At 47.7% G+C, this 22794-nt stretch overlaps 1 protein-coding gene across 2 annotated transcripts in view; it reads left to right on the top strand.

The window, feature by feature from the left end:
• The first annotated feature begins 20665 nt into the window (after nucleotides 1-20665).
• Nucleotides 20666-22794, top strand: part of PPM1G (protein phosphatase, Mg2+/Mn2+ dependent 1G) — a 31441-nt gene continuing 29312 nt past the window's right edge. Inside the window, exon 1 of one of the 2 annotated variants that reach the window (XM_062209159.1) lies at nucleotides 20666-20897. In XM_062209159.1, the coding sequence (XP_062065143.1) occupies nucleotides 20778-20897 (120 nt within the window). In that variant the 5' untranslated portion in view covers nucleotides 20666-20777. The remainder of the gene's footprint in view (nucleotides 20898-22794) is intronic. The other variant, XM_062209158.1, reaches the window with a different exon arrangement.

Below are 22794 nucleotides of genomic sequence, written 5' to 3'. Positions count from 1 at the left end.
GACGCAGATCGTGTGATCCTGGTGGGAACGGACTCGTGGACATTATCGTTCGGTGACACCTGACAAACACGAGAGTAGAGTCAGATCTAGAGTCCCAGACAGGAAGACTCGCCGGAGACTTCCTTGAATGCTATTCGGAACGTGTGTAGACTGGGTGCCGCGGCGAGGTGCGAGCTTGGGGCTGCGACCTGGACTCGGAGCCTGGGGGGTGTCGTTCCCTCTGGCACCAGACGTGAATGGTGGAGGGCGGAGGCTGGATCCATCACCAGGATTGGGGAGTGTCTTCATCTCCCGGGGCCGCTGTCCTTAGAGGGGTCTCTAATCCTTCTCCAGAAGCATGTTAATTAAAAAAAAAAAAAAAAAAAAAAAAAAAAAAAAAAAGTTCGCACTCACCAAATTTATCATGTAATTTCAGAGTGTTGAGGCTAGAATCTTTGTTCTCATCTCAAAGAAAATAATGTTCCTGCTGCTCTCCAGATTAAGCTTCTCCCTCTGTGGGCTCCAAAACAGTTGGAACATCTGACCCATGGTAAATGTTCATTAAACGTCAGTTCCTGTCATGGTTATAGTTTCTAATTTCTTCCGTATGAGCCTTAGCAACCTTTTCCTTTCAAGTATGCATAGAGGATCCTTTGACATCTTCAGGCTCTCATTCCAACCTTGCATTTACATCTGGTATTATCAGACACTGCCTGTGTTTTCACCCCCTCATTTATTTTTATTTTTCCTGCTTACAAAAATAAAAAATGCGTGATTGTAAAAATGTCACAATATTTCAAAAATATTTTAGTACTATATATAGTAGCTTCTATGAGCTAGGGCATGCTTTAATTGTCTCGTGATATATTAACTCATTCAATCCTCACACTTATACAAATATTAACAACTAGCACAGAAAGTGAAATCTCTTATAATCCTATTTCTCCAAAATAAATATTATTATTTGGGTTTAAAAAAAAAGGGCTGGTTTATTTGAAAGACTGAGTTAGGAAGGAAGAGATCCTCTATGTGCTGGTTCACTCTCTAACAGCCCTGGCCTTAGCCAAGAGCTTGGAATTCCATCTGCATCTCCCACAGGGACCCAAGCACTTGAGCCATCCTCTGCTGCTTTCCCAGGCACATTAGCTGGGAGCTGGATTGAAAATGGAACAACCAGGACTCAAACCAGTGCTCATATGGGATGCTGGTATCACAGGCAGTGGCTTATGTGGGTATATTAATATATGTGTATATACTTTAAAAACAAATTTATATTACTTTATTTTTAAAATTTACTCTTTTCATTTTTTTCCATGGTGAGGCTGCATAACTTCTTAACCACTATTTTAATTATTATTTACTGCACTGGAAACCAGTAGCATATTCCACTGTTCAAATATGTTAGCACTTGATAAATAATTACCACTGGAAATTAGAGTAATTTTTAGCATTTATCACTACAAATAAAGTCACAGTAAGTAATCTCTACATATGTCTTTGACTACTTGTGAAAAAGGCTTTTTTAGGCCGGCGCCACGGCTCACTAGGCTAATCCTCCACCTGCAGCACCAGCACCCTGGGTTCTAGTCCCGGTTGGGGCGCCGGGTACTAGTCCCGGTTGCTCCTCTTCCAGTCCAGCTCTCTGCTGTGGCCTGGGAAGGCAGTGGAGGATGGCCCAAGTGCTTGGGCCCCGCATGGGAGACCAGGAGGAGGCACCTGGCTCCTGGCTTTGGATCGGCGCGGTGCGCCGGCCACAGCGGCCATTTGGGGGGTGAACCAACAGAAGGAAGACCTATCTCTGTCTCTCTCTCTCTCGCTGTCTAACCCTGCCTGTTAAAAAAAAAAAAAAGGCTTTTTTAAATGTTTATTTTTATCTATTTGGAAAGCAGAGAGAGGTGGGGGGTGGGGGGGTCTTCCATCTGCTGGTTCACTCCCCAAAAGCCTGCAACAGTCAGGGATGGGCCAGGCTGAAGCCAGAAGCCAGGAACTCCATCTGAGGCTCCCGTATTTGTGGCAGAGGCCCAAGCACTTGAGCCATCATCTGCTGCCTCCCAAGACACATTGACAGGAAGCTGGAATGAACCAGCAGGTGAGAGTTAGCTCTGTCTCTGTTACTCTGCCTTTCAAATAGATGAAAAATAAAATATGAATAAACATTATATATATCTTGGGGAATAGTCTCCTGGGTTGCCTGCATCCCAATCAGTGTGCCTGCATTTTTATCCTGGCTTCACTTCTGACTCCAGCTTCCTACATGCCTGGGAATCAGCAGGTAATGGCTGCTTGGGTCCCTGTCACCCACATGGGAGACACTTATTGAATTCCTGGTTCCTGGTTATGGGCTGGACTAGTCCCGACTACTGGGGGTATTAGGGGAATAAACCAGCAAGCGGAAGATTTCTTTTTTTTTTTTTTTTTTTTGACAGGCTGAGTGGATAGAGAGAGAGACAGAGAGAAAGGTCTTCCTTTTGCCGTTGGTTCACCCTCCAATGGCCGCCGCGGCTGGCGCGCTGCGGCCAGCGCACCGCGCTGATCCGAAGGCAGGAGCCAGGTGCTTCTCCTGGTCTCCCAATGCGGGTGCAGGGCCCAAGGACTCGGGCCATTCTCCACTGCACTCCCTGGCCACAGCAGAGAGCTGGCCTGGAAGAGGGGCAAGTGAAACAGAATCTGACACCCCGACTGGGACTAGAGCCTGGTGTGCCGGCGCCGCTAGGCGGAGGATTAGCCTATTGAGCCACGGCGCCGGCCCAAACGGAAGATTTTCATTGTCTCTCTGTGTCTCAGCCTCTCAAATAAACTAAATTTTTAAAAAATGTTTATTTATTTATTTGAAAGAGTTACACAGAGAAGAAGAGGCAGAGAGAGGAGAGGTGGGGCTGGTAGGTCTTTCATCTGCTGGTTCACTCCCCAGTTGGCCACAACGGTTGTAGTTGCGCTGAACCGAAGCCAGGAACCAGGAAATTCTTTCAGTCTCCCGTGTGAGCGCAGGGGCTCAAGGTCCTGGGCCATCTTGTACTCCTTTCCCAGGCCATAACAGAGAGCTGGATTGGAAGTGGAGCAGCCGGGACTTAAACCGGTGCCCATATGGGATGCCCGCACTGAAGGTGGTGGCTTTACCCGCTACACCACAGCGCTAGCCCCCCCCCCCCCCCAATAAATTTTTAAAAGATAGCCTGGAGCCAGCGCTGTGGCGCAGTGGGTTAACACCCTGGCCTGCAGCGCCAGCATCCCATATGGGCAACGGTTTGAGACCTGGCTGCTCCACTTCCGTTCCAGCTCTCTGCTGTGGCCTGGGAAAACAGTGGAAGATGGCCCAAGTGCTTGGGCCCCTGCACCTGCATGGTGCAGGCTCCTGGCTTCAGATCAGGAAGAAGCTCCCGGTTCCTGGCTTCAGATGGGCGCAGCTCCGGCCGTTGTGGTCAATTGGGGAGTGAACCCTCAGATGGAAGACCTTTCTCTATATATATGCCTCTCCTCTCTCTGTGTAACTCTGACTCTCAAATAAATAAAGAAATCTTTTTTTTTTTTTTTTTTTTTTGACAGGCAGAGTGGATAGTGAGAGAGAGAGACAGAGAGAAAGGTCTTCCTTTGCTGTTGGTTCACCCTCCAATGGCCGCTGCAGCCGGCGTGCTGCGGCCGGCGTACCACGTTGATCCAAAGGCAGGAGCCAGGTGCTTCTCCTGGTCTCCCATGGGGTGCAGGGCCCAAGGACTTGGGCCATCCTCCACTGCACTCCCTGGCCACAGCAGAGAGCTGGCCTGGAAGAGGGGCAACTGGGACAGAATCCAGTGCCCCGACTGGGACTAGAACCCGGTGTGCCGGCACCGCTAGGCGGAGGATTAGCCTATTGAGCCACGGTGCCGGCCAAATAAATAAATCTTTTTAAAAAATTGTAAAAATATAATTGAAAATGAATCTTGATGTGAATGGAATGGGAGAGGGAGCGGGAGATGGAAGGGGTGTGAGTGGGAGGGAAATTATGGGGGGGAAGCCATTGTAATCCATAAACTGTACTTTGGAAATTTATATTTACTAAATAAATAAATTTTAAAAAAGAAGCTCTAAAAAATAAAAATAAAAAAAATAGGTTAATCCTCTGCCTGCAGCGCCAGCATCCCATATGGGTGCCGTTTCTAGACCCGGCTGGTCCTCTTCTGATCCAGCTCTCTGCTATGTGGCCTGGGAAAACAGTGGAAGATGGCCCAAGTGCTTGGGCCCCTGCACCCGTGTGAAAGACCTGGAAGAAGCTCTTGGCTCCTGGCTTCAGATCAGCTTAGCCCCGACCATTGCGGCTGTTTGGGGAGTGAACCAGTGAATGGAAGACCTTTCTCTCTGCCTCTGCCTCTCACTGTCTGTAACTCTACCTCTCAAATAAATAAATAAAATCTTTAAAAAACTTTAGCCTAAGTGGCCGGCGCCGTGGCTCAACAGGCTAATCCTCTGCCTTGCGGCACCGGCACACCGGGTTCTAGTCCCGGTTGGGGCGCCGGATTCTGTCCCGGTTGCCCCCCTTCCAGGCCAGCTCTCTGCTGTGGACCGGGAAGGCAGTGGAGGATGGCCCAAGTCCTTGGGCCCTGCACCCCATGGGAGACCAGGAGAAGCACCTGGCTCCTGCCTTCGGATCAGCGCGGTGCGCCAGCCGCGGCAGCCATTGGAGGGTGAACCAACAGCAAAGGAAGACCTCTCTCTCTCTCTCTCTCTCTCTCTCTCTCTCTCTGTCTCTCTCTCACACTGTCCACTCTGCCTGTCCAAAAAAAAAAAAATTTAGCCTAAGTATTTGGATATTTAGCCTAGTGGTTGAGACACTGATTTAAGGTACCTGCATCCCGTATCGGAGAGCCTGGATTAAACAACTGTTTCTGGCTTCTGACTTGTTTGCTGCTAAAACAAATCCTGGGGGCAGCAGTGATTGCTCAAGTAATCTGGTTTCTATTTATTATTTATTTATTTATTTATTTTTTGACAGGCAGAGTGGACAGTGAGAGAGAGAGACAGGAAGGCCTTCCTTTTCCGTTGGTTCATCCCCCAATGGCCAGCGGCCAGCGCACCACGCTGATCCAAAGCCAGGAGCCAGGTGCTTCCTGGTCTCCCATGCGGGTGCAGGGCCCAAGGACTTGGGCCATCCTCCACTGCCTTCCCGGGCCACAGCAGAGAGCTGGACTGGAAGAGGAGCGACCAGGACTAGAACCCGGGGTGCTGGTGCCACAGGCGGAGGGTTAGCCTATTGAACCACGGACCAGTCAAGTAATCTGGTTTCTGCCACCCTGTGGGAGACTGGTTTGAGTTCCTAGCTTCCAGCTTCAGTGTAGTCCAAATTCCAGTCATTGTGGACACTTGGGTAGTGGACTAGGAGATGGGAGCTAGCTCATCCCCCACCCCCATCTCAAATAAATAAAAATTTAGGGGCTGGCGCTGTGGTATAGTGGGTAAAGATGCCACCTGCAGTGCCGGCATCCTATATGAGCACTGGTTTGAGTCCCAGCTGCTCCACTTCCAATCCAGCTCTCTGCTGTGGCCTGGGAAAGCAATAGAAGATGGCCCAACTGCTTGGGCCCCTGCATCCATGTGGGAAACCTGGAAGAGCCTCCTGACTCCTGGCTTTGGATCGGCTCAGCTCTGGCCATTGCAGCCATTTGGGGAGTGAACCAGCAGATGGAAGACCTCTCTCTCTCTCTGCCTCTGCTTCTCTGTAACTCTGCCTTTCAAATAAATAAATATTTTTAAAAATTTTTAAATAAGTATAACCACTGATGAGCTTCCAGGGTGTCAGCTGAATGATATTTACCTCTGGTACTTACATCTTGTCCAAGCTCCAAGATGCTCCACTGTCACCTCAAACTTCCTTTGCACAAAGATTTCTATTGCAATTCAGAAATCCACCTCATGAATCAATTGACTGGAATTGAGAGCTCGATGGCTGGGTGACAGGGAGTGCGGAGGGAGCTTTTTCTTCTCCATTTATGCCTTTGAACTTTGTGTCATCTATGCATTTTTGTTCATAAAGAGCATTTAACAAAGAAACAATTTATTGATCATAGAATAAAGAAAGGCAATATGGGGCCAGCGCTGTGGCGCAGCGGGTTAACACATGGCCTGAAGTGCCGGCATCCCCTATGGGCACCGGTTCTAGTTCTGGCTGCTCCACTTCTGTTCCAGCTCTCTGCTATGGCCTGGGAAAGCAGTAGAAGATGGCCCAAGTGCATCCATGTGAGAGACCCAGAAGAAGCTCCTGGCTCCTGGCTTCGGATCAGCGCAGCTCCAGCCATTGGGGCCATCTGGGGAGTGAACCATTGGATGGAAAACCTCTCTCTCTCTCCTCTCTCTGTGTAGCTTTGACTTTCAAATAAATAAATCTTAAAAAAAAAAGGGAATGTCTTATTTTTCACTACAACTTTATTGAGGTATAATTACCAAATAAAAATGTATACATCTAGGGGCCAGCACTGTGGCATGGCAGGTGAGGCCACCACCTGCAGTGCCAATATCCCATATGGGCGCTGGTTCTAGTTCTGGCTGCTCCACTTCCGGTCCAGCTCTCTGCTGTGGCCTGGAAAGGCAGTGCAAGATGGCCCCTGCACCCACATGGGAGACCCAGAGGAAGCTCCTGGCTCCTGGCTTTAGATCGGCTCAGCTCAAGCCATTGCAGCCATTTGGGGAGTGAACCAATGGATGAAAGACCCTTTCTCTCTCTCTCTCTCTCTCTCTCTCTCTCTTTGCCTCTGCCTCTCTCTAACTCTGCCTTTCAAATAAATAAATAAATCTTTTTAAAAAATGTATAATTCTAGTGTACAAGATGTTTGACACGTATATATGTATTGTACAATGGTTACCACAATCAAACTATTTGACATATGCATCACTTGGCGTAGTTACCTTTGAATGTGTATGTATGAACATTTAAGATCTACTCTCAGCAAATTTCAAAACTATAATACGGTATCATTAGCTACAGTTGCCATGTTCTACATTAGGTCTCCAGAACTTATTCATGAACTTATTCACATCCCATAGCAGACTTTGTACCCTCTGACTAACATTTCTCCTTTCCCCACTCCTCGGCACCCTCCCTCCCCACCCCAGCCAATCACCATTCTACTCTTTGCTTCTATGAGTTTGAGTGTTTTAGAATCTACATGAAAGGGAGATCATGAGGTATTTGTTTCTCTGTGCCTGGCTTATTTCACTTAGCATACTGTCCTCCTGGTTCATCATGGTGTCACAAATGACAGGATTTCCTTTTTTTAGGCTAATATTCGATCATATATCACATTCTTTTGAGCCTTTCGTCCTTCAAGGGACTCATGTTGATTCCATATCTTGGCTATTGTGAATAATGTGCAATCAGCATAGATGGGGTGCAGATATCTCTTTGGGGTCCAGATTTTTATTTTCTTTGGATGCATATCCCGAAGTGGGATTTCTGGATCATATGGTAGTTCTAACTTTCATTTTGTGAGGATCCTTCATACTGTTTTCCCTAATGATTGTGCCAACTCACATTCCCAACCAACAGTGTACAAAGGTTCTCTTTTCTCCACATCCTTGCCTACACTTGTCATCTTTTGTCTTCATAAAAGCAGTCATTCTAACTGTGATGAGATGATATCTCACTGCACTTTTGATTTCTATTTCCCTGATAATTAGTTGATGTTGAGCATTTTTTTTCATATACCTGTTAGCCATTTGTTTGTCTTCGACAAATATCTATTCAGGTCCTTTGCAGATTAAAAAAAAAATGGGAGTGAATTTATGGTGCAGTGGGTTAAGCCATAACTTACAACACCACCATCCCTACTGGAGTGCTAATTCAAGTCCCAGCTGTTCAATCCTGTTGATGTGCCTAGGAAGGGAGCATAAAATGGTTCAAATGCTTGGGTTGCTGCCATCCACATGGGAGACCCAGAAGGAGTTCCTGGCTCCTGGCTTTGGCCTGACCCAGTCCTGCTGTTGCAGCCTTTTAAGGGTGAACCAGTGGATGGAAGCGCTCGCTCTCTCTCTCATGCACACACATGTACACACACACAGTCTCTGTCTTTCAAATAAGAATAAAAGGCAGAACACCAGAGAGAGACAGAGAGAGAGAGACAGAGAGAGAGAGAGAGAATCTTCCATATACTGGTTCATTCTTCAAAATCCAGCCAGGGTTGGGCCAGGCTGAAACCCAGAACTCAATTTGGGTCTCCCTAATGGGTAGCAGCAACCCAATTACCCAATTATTTGGGCTGCTACTGCTACCTCCAAGCTGGAATCATAAGCAGAACTGGGACTCAAACCCCAGCATTCCAATATGAGATGTAGGAATCCTAACTGGCACCCCAACCACTGAGCCAAATGCCCACCAGCCCTTTGTCCATTTTTAAATCACATGATATGCTTTCTTGCTGTTAAATTCCTTATATATTTTGTATATTAACCCCCTACCAGATGTATGGTTTGCAAATAAGCTTTCCCATTCCACAGGCTATTTCTGCACTCTGTCAATAGTTCCTTTGTTCTGCCGTCTCACTTGTCTGGTTCTCACTTCCATTTGCTCAAATTCTAAGAGTCCCAGGTGACCTGTGTGAAAGCCATCAGAGGGGCCAGCGCTGTGGCGTAGCAGGAAAAGCCGCTGCCTGCAGTGCCAGCATCCCATATGGGTGTCAGTTCGAGTCCTGGCTGTTCCACTTCCCATCCAGCTCTCTGCTGTGGCCTGGGAAAGCAGTAGAAAGCTGCTGGCTCCTGGCTTCGGATAGGCGCAGCTTCAGCCATTATGGCCAATTGGGGAGTGAACCAGTAGATGGAAGACCCTCTCTCTGCCTCTCTCTCTCTCTCTCTCTCTCTGTGTGTGTGTGTGTGTGTGTGTAATAAATCTTAAGAAAAGAAAGCCATCAGAAACAAAATGGAGTTGCTCCTGTCAACTCCAACAAAGATAACTCAATAAAGCCTGGAGGTTATGAAGGAAGGGCTCTCACACATGATTGCCTAGTAATAACTATCACAAAAGACTGCCCTAACCACAAGCTTGCGCAAAGGCTACAAGGATATACAAAAGGTACTTCTGCGAGGACATCTGCCCAGCAACTGTTTGTTCAACCTCAGACTAATGCCACTGCTATTAATCACTGTGGCCAAAGATTATTGTTTCAAAATACCTTATGTAATCCTCCTTATTTTTGCCTTTAAAAACTTCCTCTTGACTCAACCCCACTGAATACTCCCATAGTTTACTATACTATGTGTGTCTCCAATGCAATGCTATTACCAATGGCTGTCTCTCTCTCTGTGTCACTCTGCCATTCAAAAAATCTTTCTTTAAAACACTCCTTTGCCTCAACTTTGGCATTTATTTACTTTTCTGCAGTACTGAAAACTGAAAGAAACCTGAATCTAATAATTGTGAATTATTTGAGGTGCCCTAAAACATACAGTCCCAGCACCCTCCCTGGATCAACCAAATGTGTATCTCAGGGTGGGGTAGGGGAAAAGATTTGGGTTCTTGAATGGCGCCTTGGCTCACTAGGCTAATCCTCCGCCTGCGGCACCAGCACCGTGGGTTCTAGTCCCGGTCTAGGCGCCAGATTCTGTCCTTGTTGCTCCTCTTCTAGTCAAGCTCTCTGCTGTGGTCCCGGAGGGCAGTGGAGGATGACCCAAGTACTTGGGCCCCTGCACCCGCATGAGAGACCGGGAGGAAGTACCCAGCTCCTGGCTTCGGATCGGTGCAGCTCTGGCTGTTGCGGCCATTAGGGGAATGAACCAATGGAAGGAAGACCTATCTCTCTGTCTCTCTCTCACTGTCTATAACTCTCTCTCTGTCTCTCTATCACTGTCTAACTCTGCCTGACCCAAAAAAAAAAAAAAAGAGAGAGAGAGAGAGATTTGGGTTCCCATATGTTTAAGAATTTTTCCAGCCAACACAGGTATCCTGGCCTGTCATTAGGCTGAAGGGTGATAACCATCACCCTGGTCCACATTTTAGCCCTATCTAGGAATGATACCTTTGGGCATTGTCTCATGTCAGGCTGCCGAGCTTTGCCCTTCAAGTTACTAAATAGGAACATTATTTAGCTCTATACTTGTAAATCATTTCATAAGGAATTAGGGCAACTTCTAAAATAAACATAATACATAATAGGGCCATGGGAGAGTGAAATAAAGCAATACAGTCCATCTAAATTAATAATTTGGGGTGCACACTGTGGCACAGCAGGTTAAGCTGCCACTCAAGGTGCTCACAACCCCATTTGGAATGCTTGGATAGTCTCACCTCTGCTTCCAGTCTATCTTCCTGCTAATGCACACCCTGGGAGGCCAACTACTTGAGGCCCTGCCATCCATGTGGAAGACCTGGATGGAGTTCCTGGCTCCTGGCTTGGCTTGGCCCAGCCTCAGCTGTTGTGAGCATTTGGAGAGTGAACCCAGTGAATGGAAGATTCTCTCTCCTCTCTCTCTCTCTCTTTCTCTCTCTCCCTCTCTCTCGCTTTGCCTTTCAAGTACATAAAAATAAGCAAATAAAAAACCACTCTTCTTCCAGTCCCATTCTCTGATGTGGCCTGGGAAGGCAGTGGAGGATGGCCCAGGTCCTTGGGCCCTGCACCCGCATGGGAGACCAGGAGAAGGCACCTGGCTCCTGGCTTCGGATCAGCACAGTGCGCTGGCTGCAGCACGCCGGCCACAGCGGCCACTGGGGGGTGAACCAATGGAAAAAAAGGAAGACCTTTCTCTCTGTCTTTCTCTCTCTCACTGTCCACTCTGCCTGTCAAAAAAAAAAAAAAAGAAAGAAAAGAAAAGCAATGAAGTATTGATGAAAGCTATTAGTCACTAAATTTTGATAAGTTTTTTTTTAATTATTTATTTGAAAGGCAGAGTTACAGAGAGAGAGAGAGAGAGAGAGAGATTGATCTTCCATTTACTGGCTCACTCCCCAAATGGCCACAACAACCAAAGCTGGGCAGATGGGAAGCCAGGAACCAACACCCATATGGGATGCCAGCACTGCAGGCGAAGGCTTTACCCACTATGCCACAGCACTGGCTCCAACAATAGGCTTTTAGTACTAATAAAATCAACACACACTGCTATGGCTTGAATGTCCTACCCAAAACTCATGTTGAAATGTAATCTCCTTTGTGCGGGATTAAGAGGCAGGACTTTTAAGAGATGTTGAGTCGTGAAGGCTCTGTCTCCTGGATGGGCCCCCAGGTGCGTGATGTCCTATACCACCTTGGTACTCTGCAGAGACTCCATGCAGATTCAGCCTCTCGACTTTAGATTTCCTAGGCCTCAGAACTGTACAAAATAAATGTCTTTTCTTTATAAATTACCCACTATCAGTTCTAGAAGGATAAAATGGATTAAGACAAACACTGTGGCACGATGTAGAGGTATCTGGACAACACCAAGGTTAAAAAGAAAGTTGGCAAAGTTACCAGAGATTGGAGTTGGGGTGGGGGATGGATTACCTATGAAATAACAGTAACACTGAGATGAGACTTCTGTCAATCCAGAATTTTTATCCCCAGCCAAACTGTCATTGAAGGGTGAAGGCAAAATACATTTTGATATGCCAGAAATGATGAAGGAATTTTAAAAAATGTTTTATTTATTTATTTATTTTGGAAGGCAGAGAGCCAGAGATAGAAAGACAGATGGTCCATTCACTGGTTCATTCGCTGGTTCATGCCCCAAATGCCTGATATAGCCAAGGCTGGGCCAATCCAGGCCCAAGCTGGGAGCCTGGACTGGAATTGACTCTGGGTCTGCCATGTGCATGACAGGAACCCAGGCACTGGAACCATTGTCTTCTACCTCCTAGGGTGTGCATTAGCAGGAACTGGGTCAGAAAAAGAGAACTGGAACCCAGGCACTCCAGTGTGGGAGGTGGTAACCCAAGCTGCATCTTAATTGCTGTGCCAAATACCTGCCCTGAAGCAAGGTGCCTGTGAGTGACACACTATGGTTCTCTTGGGCCAATCGCCATGTGCCCTCAGTTCTCTGCAGCCTGTATGGCAAGGATGTTCTCTTGCTCAAGGATCTTGGGGAATCCCTAAGGAAAGCCTAAGTGCACAGAGATCCTCCCTGGTGATTACTCTCACTTCTGCCAGCTGCCCTTACCTTAGACACTGCCTCTCCCAGGCTTTGCCACCACCTCATCAGGGCTCTCCACATGGCCTCATGCCAACGGTGATAGGAGTTTCTCACTTTATTCCCCAAAGTTCATCTTGGTCCAGGCTGTTCAGCTTAACAAGACACAGAGGTCATGGACATTAAAAATCAAATGTAAGAGCAGTGTCCCATATGGGAGTACCTGGGTTTTGTTCCTCAGTCTGGTTTCTGACTCTAATTTCCTGCTAATGCAACTCCTGGAGACAGTGGGGATGGCTCAAGTAATTGGATTCCTTCCACCCCCATGGAAGGATTGGATTGGGTTCCCAGTTCCTAGCTCTAGCTTTGGCCCAGCCCTGGTCATCGCAGGCACCTGGGGAGTGAACCAATAGATTTAAGATCTCGCTCTTTCAGTTTCTCTCTCTGTTGTTCTGCCTTTCAAGTAGATGAAAAATAAACACTAAAAAAATAACAAATAGGGACCAGCGCTGTGGTGTAGTGGGTAAAGCCACTACCTGTGGCACCGGCATCCCATATGGGTGCCGGTTCGAATCCCAGTTGCTGCACTTCCAATCCAGCTCCCTGCTAACGTGCCTGGGAAAGTAATGGAAGATGGCTCAAGTATTTGGGCTCCTGGAGACCCAGAAGAAGCTCCTGGTTCTGGATTTCGGATTGACCCAGCTCCGGCTATTGTGGCCATTTGGGAAATGAACCAGCAGATAGAAGATTGATCCATCTCTCTCTCTCTCCTTCCCTCCCTCCCTAACTCTCCCTCTCTGCCTTTCAAATAAAATGCATGAACAAAAATGTTAAAATAAAAAAATAGTATTTTATTTGCATATGACTTCTATAATCCTTTTGTTTACTTTAAATCACATTTAGATTACTTGTAATATCTAATTCAATGTAAATGTGATTTACATAGTTGTTATACTGTATTGTTTAGAAAGTAACAAGAAAAAAATGTTCAATACAGAAGCAATTTATCTTTTCTAATATTTTTGCTCTGCTGTTGGTTGAATCGGCACATGTGAACACACAGATGTAGAGGGCTGGCTATCTTTCCTTTACACATATATGTAGAAGAACCATTCTAGGAAGTTTCACTGATGTCTTGCCCTAGAAATATAAAAGTGCAACTACAGGGGCCGGTGTTGTAGTGTAGTGGGTAAAGCTGCTGCCTGCAATGCCAGCATCCCATATGCTCCACTTCCAATGCAGTTCCATGCTAATGGCCTAGGAAAAACATCGGAAGACGGCCCAAGTGTTTGGGTCCCTGCCACCCACGTGGGAGACCTGGATGGAACTCCTGGCTTTCGCCTGGCTCAGCCTGGTTGTTGCAACCATTTGGGGAGCGAACCAGCAGATGGAAGATCTGTGTGTGTGTGTGTGTCTCCCTCTCTCTGTAACTTTTTCAAATAAACAAATCTTTAAAAAAAAACAAAACATACAACTATAAAATATAATACTTTTTTGACTTAAAAACAAAGTTTCATTTTGTCTGTGTTCCTTTACAAGAGGAGGCCCAGAGAAGCACAGGAAAACAAAGCATATTACATTCTCATGTCCTAGAGAGAGGGACACTGCGTGCTACATGGGTTGCTAGGGGAAATGCCAAGTTGTGGCTGGTGGGCATAAGACAGTAGCGAGGGGCAAATCTGAGTCAGAGCCTTTATTGGGTTTGCCAAGGGAAAGGCATGGTGGGGCAAGGAGTTGAGGATTGGCCAGTTTGAATAATTCCCACAGGCTCTAAGCTTTCAGGTTGGTCCAGCGCTGCCTGGGATGATTAATGTAGATTATCTCCTGTAGTAGGTGGGCCAGATAGAGAAGGTGTGGCTCTGGACTGGTCAGTTGTATATCAGAGGCCTACTAGCTGAATCTGTCGCTCTCTCAAAACTAGCTAGTCCTGGGAGTAGTATCTCTCCCAGCCTGAGAGCATTCTTTAAAATGTCAAAACATCTGGCCGGTGCAGCAGCTCCATAGGCTAATCCTCCGCCTTGCGACACCGGCACACTGGGTTCTAGTCCCGGTCGGGGCACTGGATTCTGTCCCGGTTGCCCCTCTTCCAGGCCAGCTCTCTGCTGTGGCCAGGGAGTACAGTGGAGGATGGCCCAAGTCCTTGGGCCCTGCACCCCATGGGAGACCAGGATAAGCACCTGGCTCCTGCCTTTGGATCACCGTGGTGCGCCAGCCGCAGCGCGCCAGCCATTGGAGGGTGAACCAATGGCAAAGGAAGACCTTTCTCTCTGTCTCTCTCTCTCACTGTCCACTCTGCCTGTCAAAAAAATAAATAATAAATAAAATGTCAAAACATCATAATATGCAGAAATATCACACACACACATTCAGCATCCTTTTAAAATTTATGAGTACAAGGGCAAGCATTTGGTGTAGTGGTTTGGAATGCCCACATCCCATACTGGAGTGCCTGGGTTCAACTCCCACCTCTGCTTTTGATTCTAGCTTCCTGTTAATGTACACCCTAAGGAGGCAACAGGTGATGGCTCCAGCAGTTGGGTCCCTGCCATTCATGTGGGAGAACAGGATTAAGTTCCAGACTAGGCCAGCTTCAATCTGGCCTAGTCTGGTTTATTTCAGGCCTTTGAGGAGTGAATCAGGGGATGGGAGATCTTTTTCTGCCTTTCAAATGAATAAAATTTAAAAAAATAAAAATAAATGGAATATACCATAGCATCAAAACTGTTGTTTCCAAAGCTACTATTTTATGAATAGAGTAATGTCATCATATGTGAAGGAAATACATGAAAGAAGAGTCAAAAACAGAATTAAAAACCCCAAGAAAAGCATGGAAGGAAAAGCCAGGAATGACCTACTTCCCAATTTCATTCACTTTTCTTTCTCTCCTTAGTTAACATCTTCCATAAGCAGTTTTGCAATCTGTGACTCATTGCCCTCTAGGTGTCTTGTATTTCCAAAGCATTTTGAATCCACCATGAGATTTTTTTTTTTTTTAAGATTTATTTTCTCTAACTGAAAGGCTGAGCAATACAGTGAAAGAGAGATATCTTCCATCTGCTGGTTCACTCCCCAAATGAACACAACAGCCAGGGCTGTAATAGGCTGAAGCCAGGAGCCAGGAGTTCCTTCCAGGTCTCCCATGTGGGTGCAGAGGCCTAAGGACTTGGGCCATCTTCTGCTGCTTTCCTGGGTGTATTAGCAGAGAGCTGGATCGGAAGTGCAGCAGCTGGGATGCTGGCTCTGAAGGTGGGTGGCTTAAACTGTTATGCCACGATGCAAGCCTAAGAATTTTTAAACTGTTTTACTTATTATGTTATATGAGCATACTAGCATATTTTATTATTGGCATATTTTATTAGCATAATCATCTAGATTAACATTTCTGAGTGATCTTGAGTCTACATTGAAGTTTACCATTGAACTGGTGTCACTCTAAAGTTAAAGCATTTGACTTTAAGGCAAAGTTGGCTGAACTGGGCTCCTTTGAATTCCCAGTGTCTTTTTTTTTTTATTTAAAAAAAAATTATTTGAAAGGCAGAGTGACAGGAAGAAGGAATGAGAGGCAAAGACAAAAAGATATCTTCCATCTGCTCGTTCACTTCCCCAGATAGCTGTAACATCCAGGATTGACCAGGCTGAAGCAAGGAGCCTGGAACTCCTTCCAGATCTCCCACAGGCATGGCAGAGGCCCAAGCACTTGGGCCACCTTCTACTCCTTTCCCAGGTACATTAATAGGGAGATGGATGAGATGGGATGCTGGGGCGTTGCAAGTAGTAGGCTTAACATGCTGTGTCACATGCTGGCTCCCTCGGTGTTTATGTTTGCAACACTGGCTTAACCAACTTTTCTCTTTTGTTTGAGAGGCAAATGAAAACAGACAATAAAGGTTTTTAAATGCCTTGTATTTGGGGCTGGCTCTGTGGCATAGCGGATAAAGCCACTGCCAGTGATGCCAGCATCCCATGTGGGCGCCAGTTCAAGTCCCAGCTGCTCCTCTTGTGATCCAGCTCCCTGCTATGGCCTGAGGAAGCAGTGGAAGATGGCCCAAGTGCTTAGGTCCCTGTATCTGCATGAGAGACCCAGAAGAAGCTCCTGGCTCCTGGCTTTGGATCAGCCCAGCTCCGGCTGTTGTGGCCACTTGGGGAGTGAACCAGCAGATGGAAGACCTTTCTCTTTCTGTCTCTCCCACTGTTAATCTACCTCTCAAATCTTTAAAAAGAATGCCTTGATGTCAGTTATCGTCATTGCTTGACCAGTGTGAGAAATGGCCATAATATTAGCAATCTAATGAATTTTTAAAAATAAAGCAAAAGTGATACTAGGATATATTATTGTGAATATGTGTAGGAATTACCAAATGCTCAAAATTGGTTATTTTCTGTCCACAACAAATCAATCCCATTTATTTTTTGTTATTGAATAAAGGTATCTACAAGTATCAAAATGTTATTGGAGGGGGCCGGCACTATGGTGCAGCGGGTTAAGCCCTGGCCTGAGGTGCCAGCATCCCATATGGGTGCTGGTTTGAATCCTAGCTGCTCCTCTTCTGATCCAGCTCTCTGCTATGGCCTGGGAAAGCAGTGGAAAATGGCCCAGGTGCTTGGGCCCCTGCACCCTTGTGGGAGACCTTGAAGAAGCTCCTGGCTCCTGGTTTTGGATTGGTGCAGCTCTGGCCATTGTGGCCATCTGGGGAGTGAACCAGCTGATGGAAGACCTCTCTCTCTGTCTCTACCTTTCTCTGTAACTCTGTCTTTCAAATAAATAAATAAGTAAAATACGTCTTTTAAAAAAAGTTATTGGAAAATGGAATTAAAAGTTTCGATTGCAAACATTTTTGAAATTCATATTTCTGTGATACACACTTCCCACGAACTCTTTGAAGGCCTTTCATATTGAAGAGATCTTTTCATTCAGACCAGTCTCTCAAATACACAGATGCTCAGGATCTGGGGTTACGGCACAGCAGGTTAGCTGCCACCTGTTGATGCCAGCACCCCATAGAGGAGCATTTGTTTAAGTCCCAGCTGCTCTGTTTCCTATCCAGCTCCCTGACAATGTGCCTGGAAAAGCCGTGGAAGTGGCCCAGGTACTTAGTTCCCTGCCACCCATGTGGAGACCCAGATGTAGTTCCAGGCTCCTAACTTCAACTTGACCTAGCCCTGGTTGTTGTGGCCATTTGGGGAATGGATGTTTCTCCTCTGTCGCTCTGCCTTTCAAATAAATTATTTTCACATGAAGTTATTTATTTCAAAAAAAAGTATATACATATTTATTTTAAAAAAAAAAGTATATACATATTCAGGAGCTGGTTCTATTATCACATTTGAAGAGCCAGATCATTGTAGCTCATGTTTAAAGACAGATTCATGACTACCAATCTGAATACGTTTTGAGTGGAGATTTTATTTTCCAGTTTTTTTTTTTCCTTTTGGCCCTCTAATTCAAAGCATGAAATCTTGTGTCCTTGGAAGGTTCTGTAGTGGTTTGGGTGGTGGTGGCAAGGATGTGGAAGAGAGTAGAGACAACATCATCTTCATATTTTGTCTCTCCCACCTTTTTCCATAAGTGCTTTAGTATCTCCAGTTCTCTTTGGTGACACCATTGCTCTCCCAGTGTGTTTTTACTTGTCATTATTTTCTTTTCCATTTTCCTTGTCTGTTTTGTTTCAGACCATTTTAAGATTTATTTATTTGAAAGAGTTACACACACACACACACAGAGAGAGAGAGAGAGAGAGAGAGAGAGAGAGAGAGGTCTTCCATCTGCTGGTTTACTCCCCAGATGGCCGCAACGGGTGGAGCTGCGCCAATCCAAAGTCGGGAGCCAGAAGCTTCCGCCAGATCTCCCATGCAGGTGCAGGGGCCCAAGCACTTGGGCCATCCTCTTACTGCTTTCCCAGGCCATAGCAGAGAGCTGGAGGGGGAGCGGAGCAGTGGGAACTCTAACCAGCACCCATATGGGATGCTGGCACTGCAGGCGGTGGCTTTGCCTGCTACACCACAGCACTGGCCCCACCATCTCCTATTTTTCTGTGAAGATAATTTGATGTGATTTAGCATGTATGTATATTTAATAAATGCCAGCCTTTTAACACAGCATTCATGGAGGACTTGGTGCTAGTACCTGGCTTCTCTTTAAAGCTTTCAAAGGAAGAGCAACAGAGATTTTTTCCATCCACTGATTCACTCCCTAAATGGCTGCAATAGCTAGGGGTGGGCCAGGTTGAAGCCAGGAGCTAGGAATTCCATCCAGGTCCTTCTCATGGGTGGCAGGGTCTGAGCACTTGGGCCATCATCTGCTGCCTCCTAGGGGCGTTAGCAGGGAACCGGACTGGAAGCAGAGTATCCGGGACTGGAACCAATATTCTGATAGGGCCTGTCACATGTGGGGGCTTCACCAGCTGCATCGCAACGCCAGTCTCTCAGCTTTCCTTACTCTTAGGGTAATCTCAAAGAGTAGATTGTATGTAGTAGTTGTATGTCTAACAGATGAAAAACTCAAAGTGGAAATAATTTGTGAAAGATCCTTACATAATGCATGGCACCATCTATTCTCATGGAAATAAAAACACACAATGGAAGAAGCAGGAGAGGCAGCAGCAGCCATGGCAGTTGAGAGGTTTCATGATCCTTCTGCACCGCCATGGTCCGAGATGGCAAGCCTAATTATGTTGATATTCTTTATCCTCATGGCCTAATTCCAATCCAATATTTTCAACATGTCACCTTAAACTGAACTGTTTTCTCCCAAAACTTGAACAGTCCCCTTACAACCCTTGCAAACTACCCAATTTTTTATTAATAGCTCCCACCAGATTTTTTCATTCAGGGTCAAAACCTTTGCATCATTCATTCATTCAACAAATATTTAAACACTACTGAGCACATCCAAGAATTATGCCACTGGGAGACACCATGATAATAACTTCAAGGGAGTTTTTAACTTCCTCATGGTTTACAGTTCAGCAGGAAAAACAAACCAGTGGGGAGGCCAACTAGTGCAGGGGTATTAGAGGTAGGAAGTGACGGTCTATAGGGCGGGCAGAGAAGTGTGTTCCACGGATGCAAGCATGGGAAGAGAAAGCATGGATTGGAGGTACCCAAAACATCACTGAAACACTGAGTTGCACGAGAAAACGAGAGAAAAAGGAGACGCACACTTGAAAATTATGTCAAGGAATGTGGACTATCGTAAAAGTTAAGAAGAAGCCATGACTACTTTTGTATTGTACATTTTTTTAAAAAAAATTATTTATTTGAAAGTCAGAGTTACATAGAGATAGGAGAGGCAGAGAGACAGAGAGAGAGAGAGAGAGAGAGAGAGAGAGAGAGGTCTTCCATCCGATGGTTCACTCTCCAATTGGCCGCAACGGCTGGATCGGAGCCGATCCGAAGCCAGGAGCCAGGAGCTCCCTCTGGGTCTCCCACGCGGGTGCAGGGGCCCAAGGACAGTGCTTTCCCAGGCCATAGCAGAGAGCTGGATCGGAAGTGGAGCAGCAGGGTCTCGAACCGGCGCCCATATGGGATGCCAGCGCTTCAGGCCAGGGCGTTAATCGGCTGCACCACAGTGCCCGCCCCCTACTTCTGTATATTAAAATAATCTGAGTTTCCAGAATTCCTTTTCCTTCCACTCCCTGAATCCAACCTATGACTAAATCCTCCACTGTTGCTGCCTGATTTGTCCTGTCATCTCCCTTCTGCCACTCTGCCATCACCTTGGTCCCAGCGCTTCTGTCTCCTGCTGGAGTCCTCCAACCAGTTACAGCGCCCAGACTCGCCTCGTCCACGCAGACCACGCCAGCGATCCTAAAATGCCACGCCAGCATGCCCACCGAGCCAGATACTCACGTCGGCGCTCACACAGCCGCTCCGACCCGGGCGGCTCCCTCCTACACTCGCCCCCGCCCCGGCTCCATCCACTCGGCTCTGCTGCCACCCCGGGCCCAATTCCCTCTCTCGCTCCGCACAACACAACCCCGACGGGTCCCGTCTGAGCGTCCCACTCCCCGACGCCACAGCTCGTCACCCCTCCTCGGAGCTCGCCTCACCCAGCTGAACCACGCATTTCTACACTGTGTTAACTCCCAATTACGTCATCACCCAGGTCTTCATTTTCCTGTCAGAAAAGACCCTCGCGCAGTCTCTCAGTCTAGGCCTGCGGGAGGAACCGCGTAAACTCAAATGCTAGGCAACTTTCCCTGAACCCCACCGGCCGGGGTGCGCCGAGTCCGTGGCCCCGGTCGGGGGGCAGAGGGGCGGACATCACGCGAGGGCGGACCGGAAGCGCCGGGTCCGACTCACGGGAGGCCCAGCCAACAAGGCTCTGGAGAGGCGGCGGACAGGGAAGCGAAAGCGAGCGACAGCAAGATGGGGGCGCGGGGCCGCGCGGGCCGCGGCCGTTGGTGGGCGTGGCCGCGCCAGTCTCGCGGGAGCGGCGGTTGGGCGGGCCGTTGTCCCCCGCGGGCGGGGCGAGTTGCTAAGGAAATGCCTGCCCGCTGCGCCTCGCCGCGCCGCGCCGGCCGGGCGGGGCCTGGAGCTGCGCCGTTTCCGCTTCCGCTCCCTCTGTGCTGTCGTCCCGTTACCGCCTCCCGGCCGGCCTCGCGCCTTTCACCGGCACCTTGCGTCGGCCGCGCTCACCGGCCTGCTCCTGCCACGCGCGCCCCGGGGGCTCCGGCTCCGGCGCCGGCACGGGTCGCGCCCAGCTTGTCTGCCTCTGAGGACGCCGGCCAGCTGCCGCCATGGGTGCCTACCTCTCCCAGCCCAACACAGTGAAGTGCTCCGGGGACGGGGTCGGTGCCCCGCGCCTGCCGCTGCCCTACGGCTTCTCCGCCATGCAGGGCTGGCGCGTCTCCATGGAGGTGAGGCGGCAGGGACCCATCGGCTGGCCACTGCACGGCGGGAACCCGAAGGAGAAAGGGAGCGGGGGATGGGGCTCTCCCCCGGGGAAGGGTCCCAGACGCGAGCCGGTGTCGGCAGCGGCGGTTCAGGGCGGCAGCGAGCGCGGGGTCGGCGCCTAGGGGCCGTGTGCCGGCGGCCGGCGGCGGCGAGGCGCTGCCATGTGGGGAGAGGCACCTTCCGCCCGCTGACCGCCCTCTCCCCGAGCCTTCGCGCCATCTCGCTCCGTGCTCGTAAACGGCGTGCGGGTTTGTGTGGGCGTGAAGACGAAACGAGGGACCATTTATTCATTAGCTTTTCGAGGAACAGGCGGATAGATGGGAGCGGCTTGTTACTTTTTTTTTTTTTAATTTGAATTTTTTAAACATACGTGACGTGGGGAGGTCTCTCTGGGCGAGGGACTTGACAGGGAAAGGCGAAGCCCGGGCGAATGGTCTGTTTCACATTCTTAACTCCTAGTTTCCTGGCCTTGGGCACTGTGTGTTAGCTTCCCAGGCTCTGCTTGACTTCTCGGAGTTGTCACTCCTTGGTAAGCTTCCTCGGGGCTTTTTATGACTTTTGCAGACACACACTGTGGCAGACACTGGACTTTTTTTTTTTTTATCCTGCTTGGCCCCCACCCCTTTGGGATTTCTCTAAAACTTACTGAATAATTGTCATTTGCAGCTGCTTGTTGTAGTTAAGTTTCCTTGATTCGCAGTCACTAATTTCTTTTCACACCACAACTTACAACTTTCTTTTCTTTTTTTTTTTAAGAAAATTTCACTCGATAAAAGGGGAAAATCTGGATAAAAAGGACTAGTAGTGGGCAAAATGGATGTGAAACTACAAAGAATAAGGAGAACCTTGTTAAGAAGGAAAGGAAGAAAGATGGATATGGTGTGTGTTTGTGAAGAGGGATTGAGTTCTAGGCAGAGAGGCCAGAGAAACGCTCTAATTATGTCTGGGATTGAGGCTTTATCCGCTTCCTAGGTGGGCTTCAGGTAGCAGCCAAGTACTGGCTCTCTTGGGAATTTTTCAGCTCTTTCACTGCTCCCTGTGGTTAGCTCTGGAATGACAGCATGAACCTAAATGATTTGTTGTCAGACTCAAATTTTATACCCACAGCAGACATTAAGAATGATTCTATCATTAGGTACAGCAGTTCAAGAATGAAGGGGACCCTGCACTTTATCCCACCGCACTTGGTTCCTGCCTTGTACAGCTAGGAAACTGAGGCCGGGAAAGATTAGGACACTTGTCTTGTTGGAAAGAATCTGTAGGATTAGATTGCCCCAAGACACCACATGCTGGTATCGTCTGTGTCAAGCTGAAGTTTGGCATTTGTGTTTCATTGGGATTGGTGTGTAGTGTAACTGGGTGCTTGGCAAAGGTATTGTCTGAGTTTTGGTAACATCTGGATACAGCTTAGACAGGAAGGCCTTGACGTTGGGTGGTCTGGAGGTTCTGTTTCTGTGATACTTTCAGTTAAGGTAAGATGTGAGTGAATGTGGCATCTCACAGCAAGACTTTCTCCAAGTTTCCCATTCTTGATTTTCCCCTTCCTTCTCTGCTGTAGTAGTTCCCTTTCTTCGGTACTCTCCTTTCCAGTTTCTGCTGAATTGATGCTTCCATACTCTGTTTTCAAGTTGTTTGTCCAGCAATTCTGTGCCATGTGTTTCTTCACTGCAAGGTATTTCCCTTTGTTTTTGGCTTCTCTGGTAATTAGAAAATGACCTTTCATCAGGGGCTGTTTGGTGTGTAGAGATCTTGCCAGACTGTTCTTTAGATCTTAATCTTCCTGAGAGGTAACTACTAGGATATTAAAATCTTCCTCATGTGCTATTGCTGAATTTAGCCTCGTTGGTAGTTAACTGTCCC

The sequence above is a fragment of the Lepus europaeus genome, chromosome 13 (assembly GCF_033115175.1).
Source record: "Lepus europaeus isolate LE1 chromosome 13, mLepTim1.pri, whole genome shotgun sequence".
Taxonomy (NCBI): domain Eukaryota; kingdom Metazoa; phylum Chordata; class Mammalia; order Lagomorpha; family Leporidae; genus Lepus; species Lepus europaeus.
The sequence above is the reverse complement of the archived record's forward strand: the minus strand, read 5'-3'. Positions and strand labels throughout refer to the sequence as shown.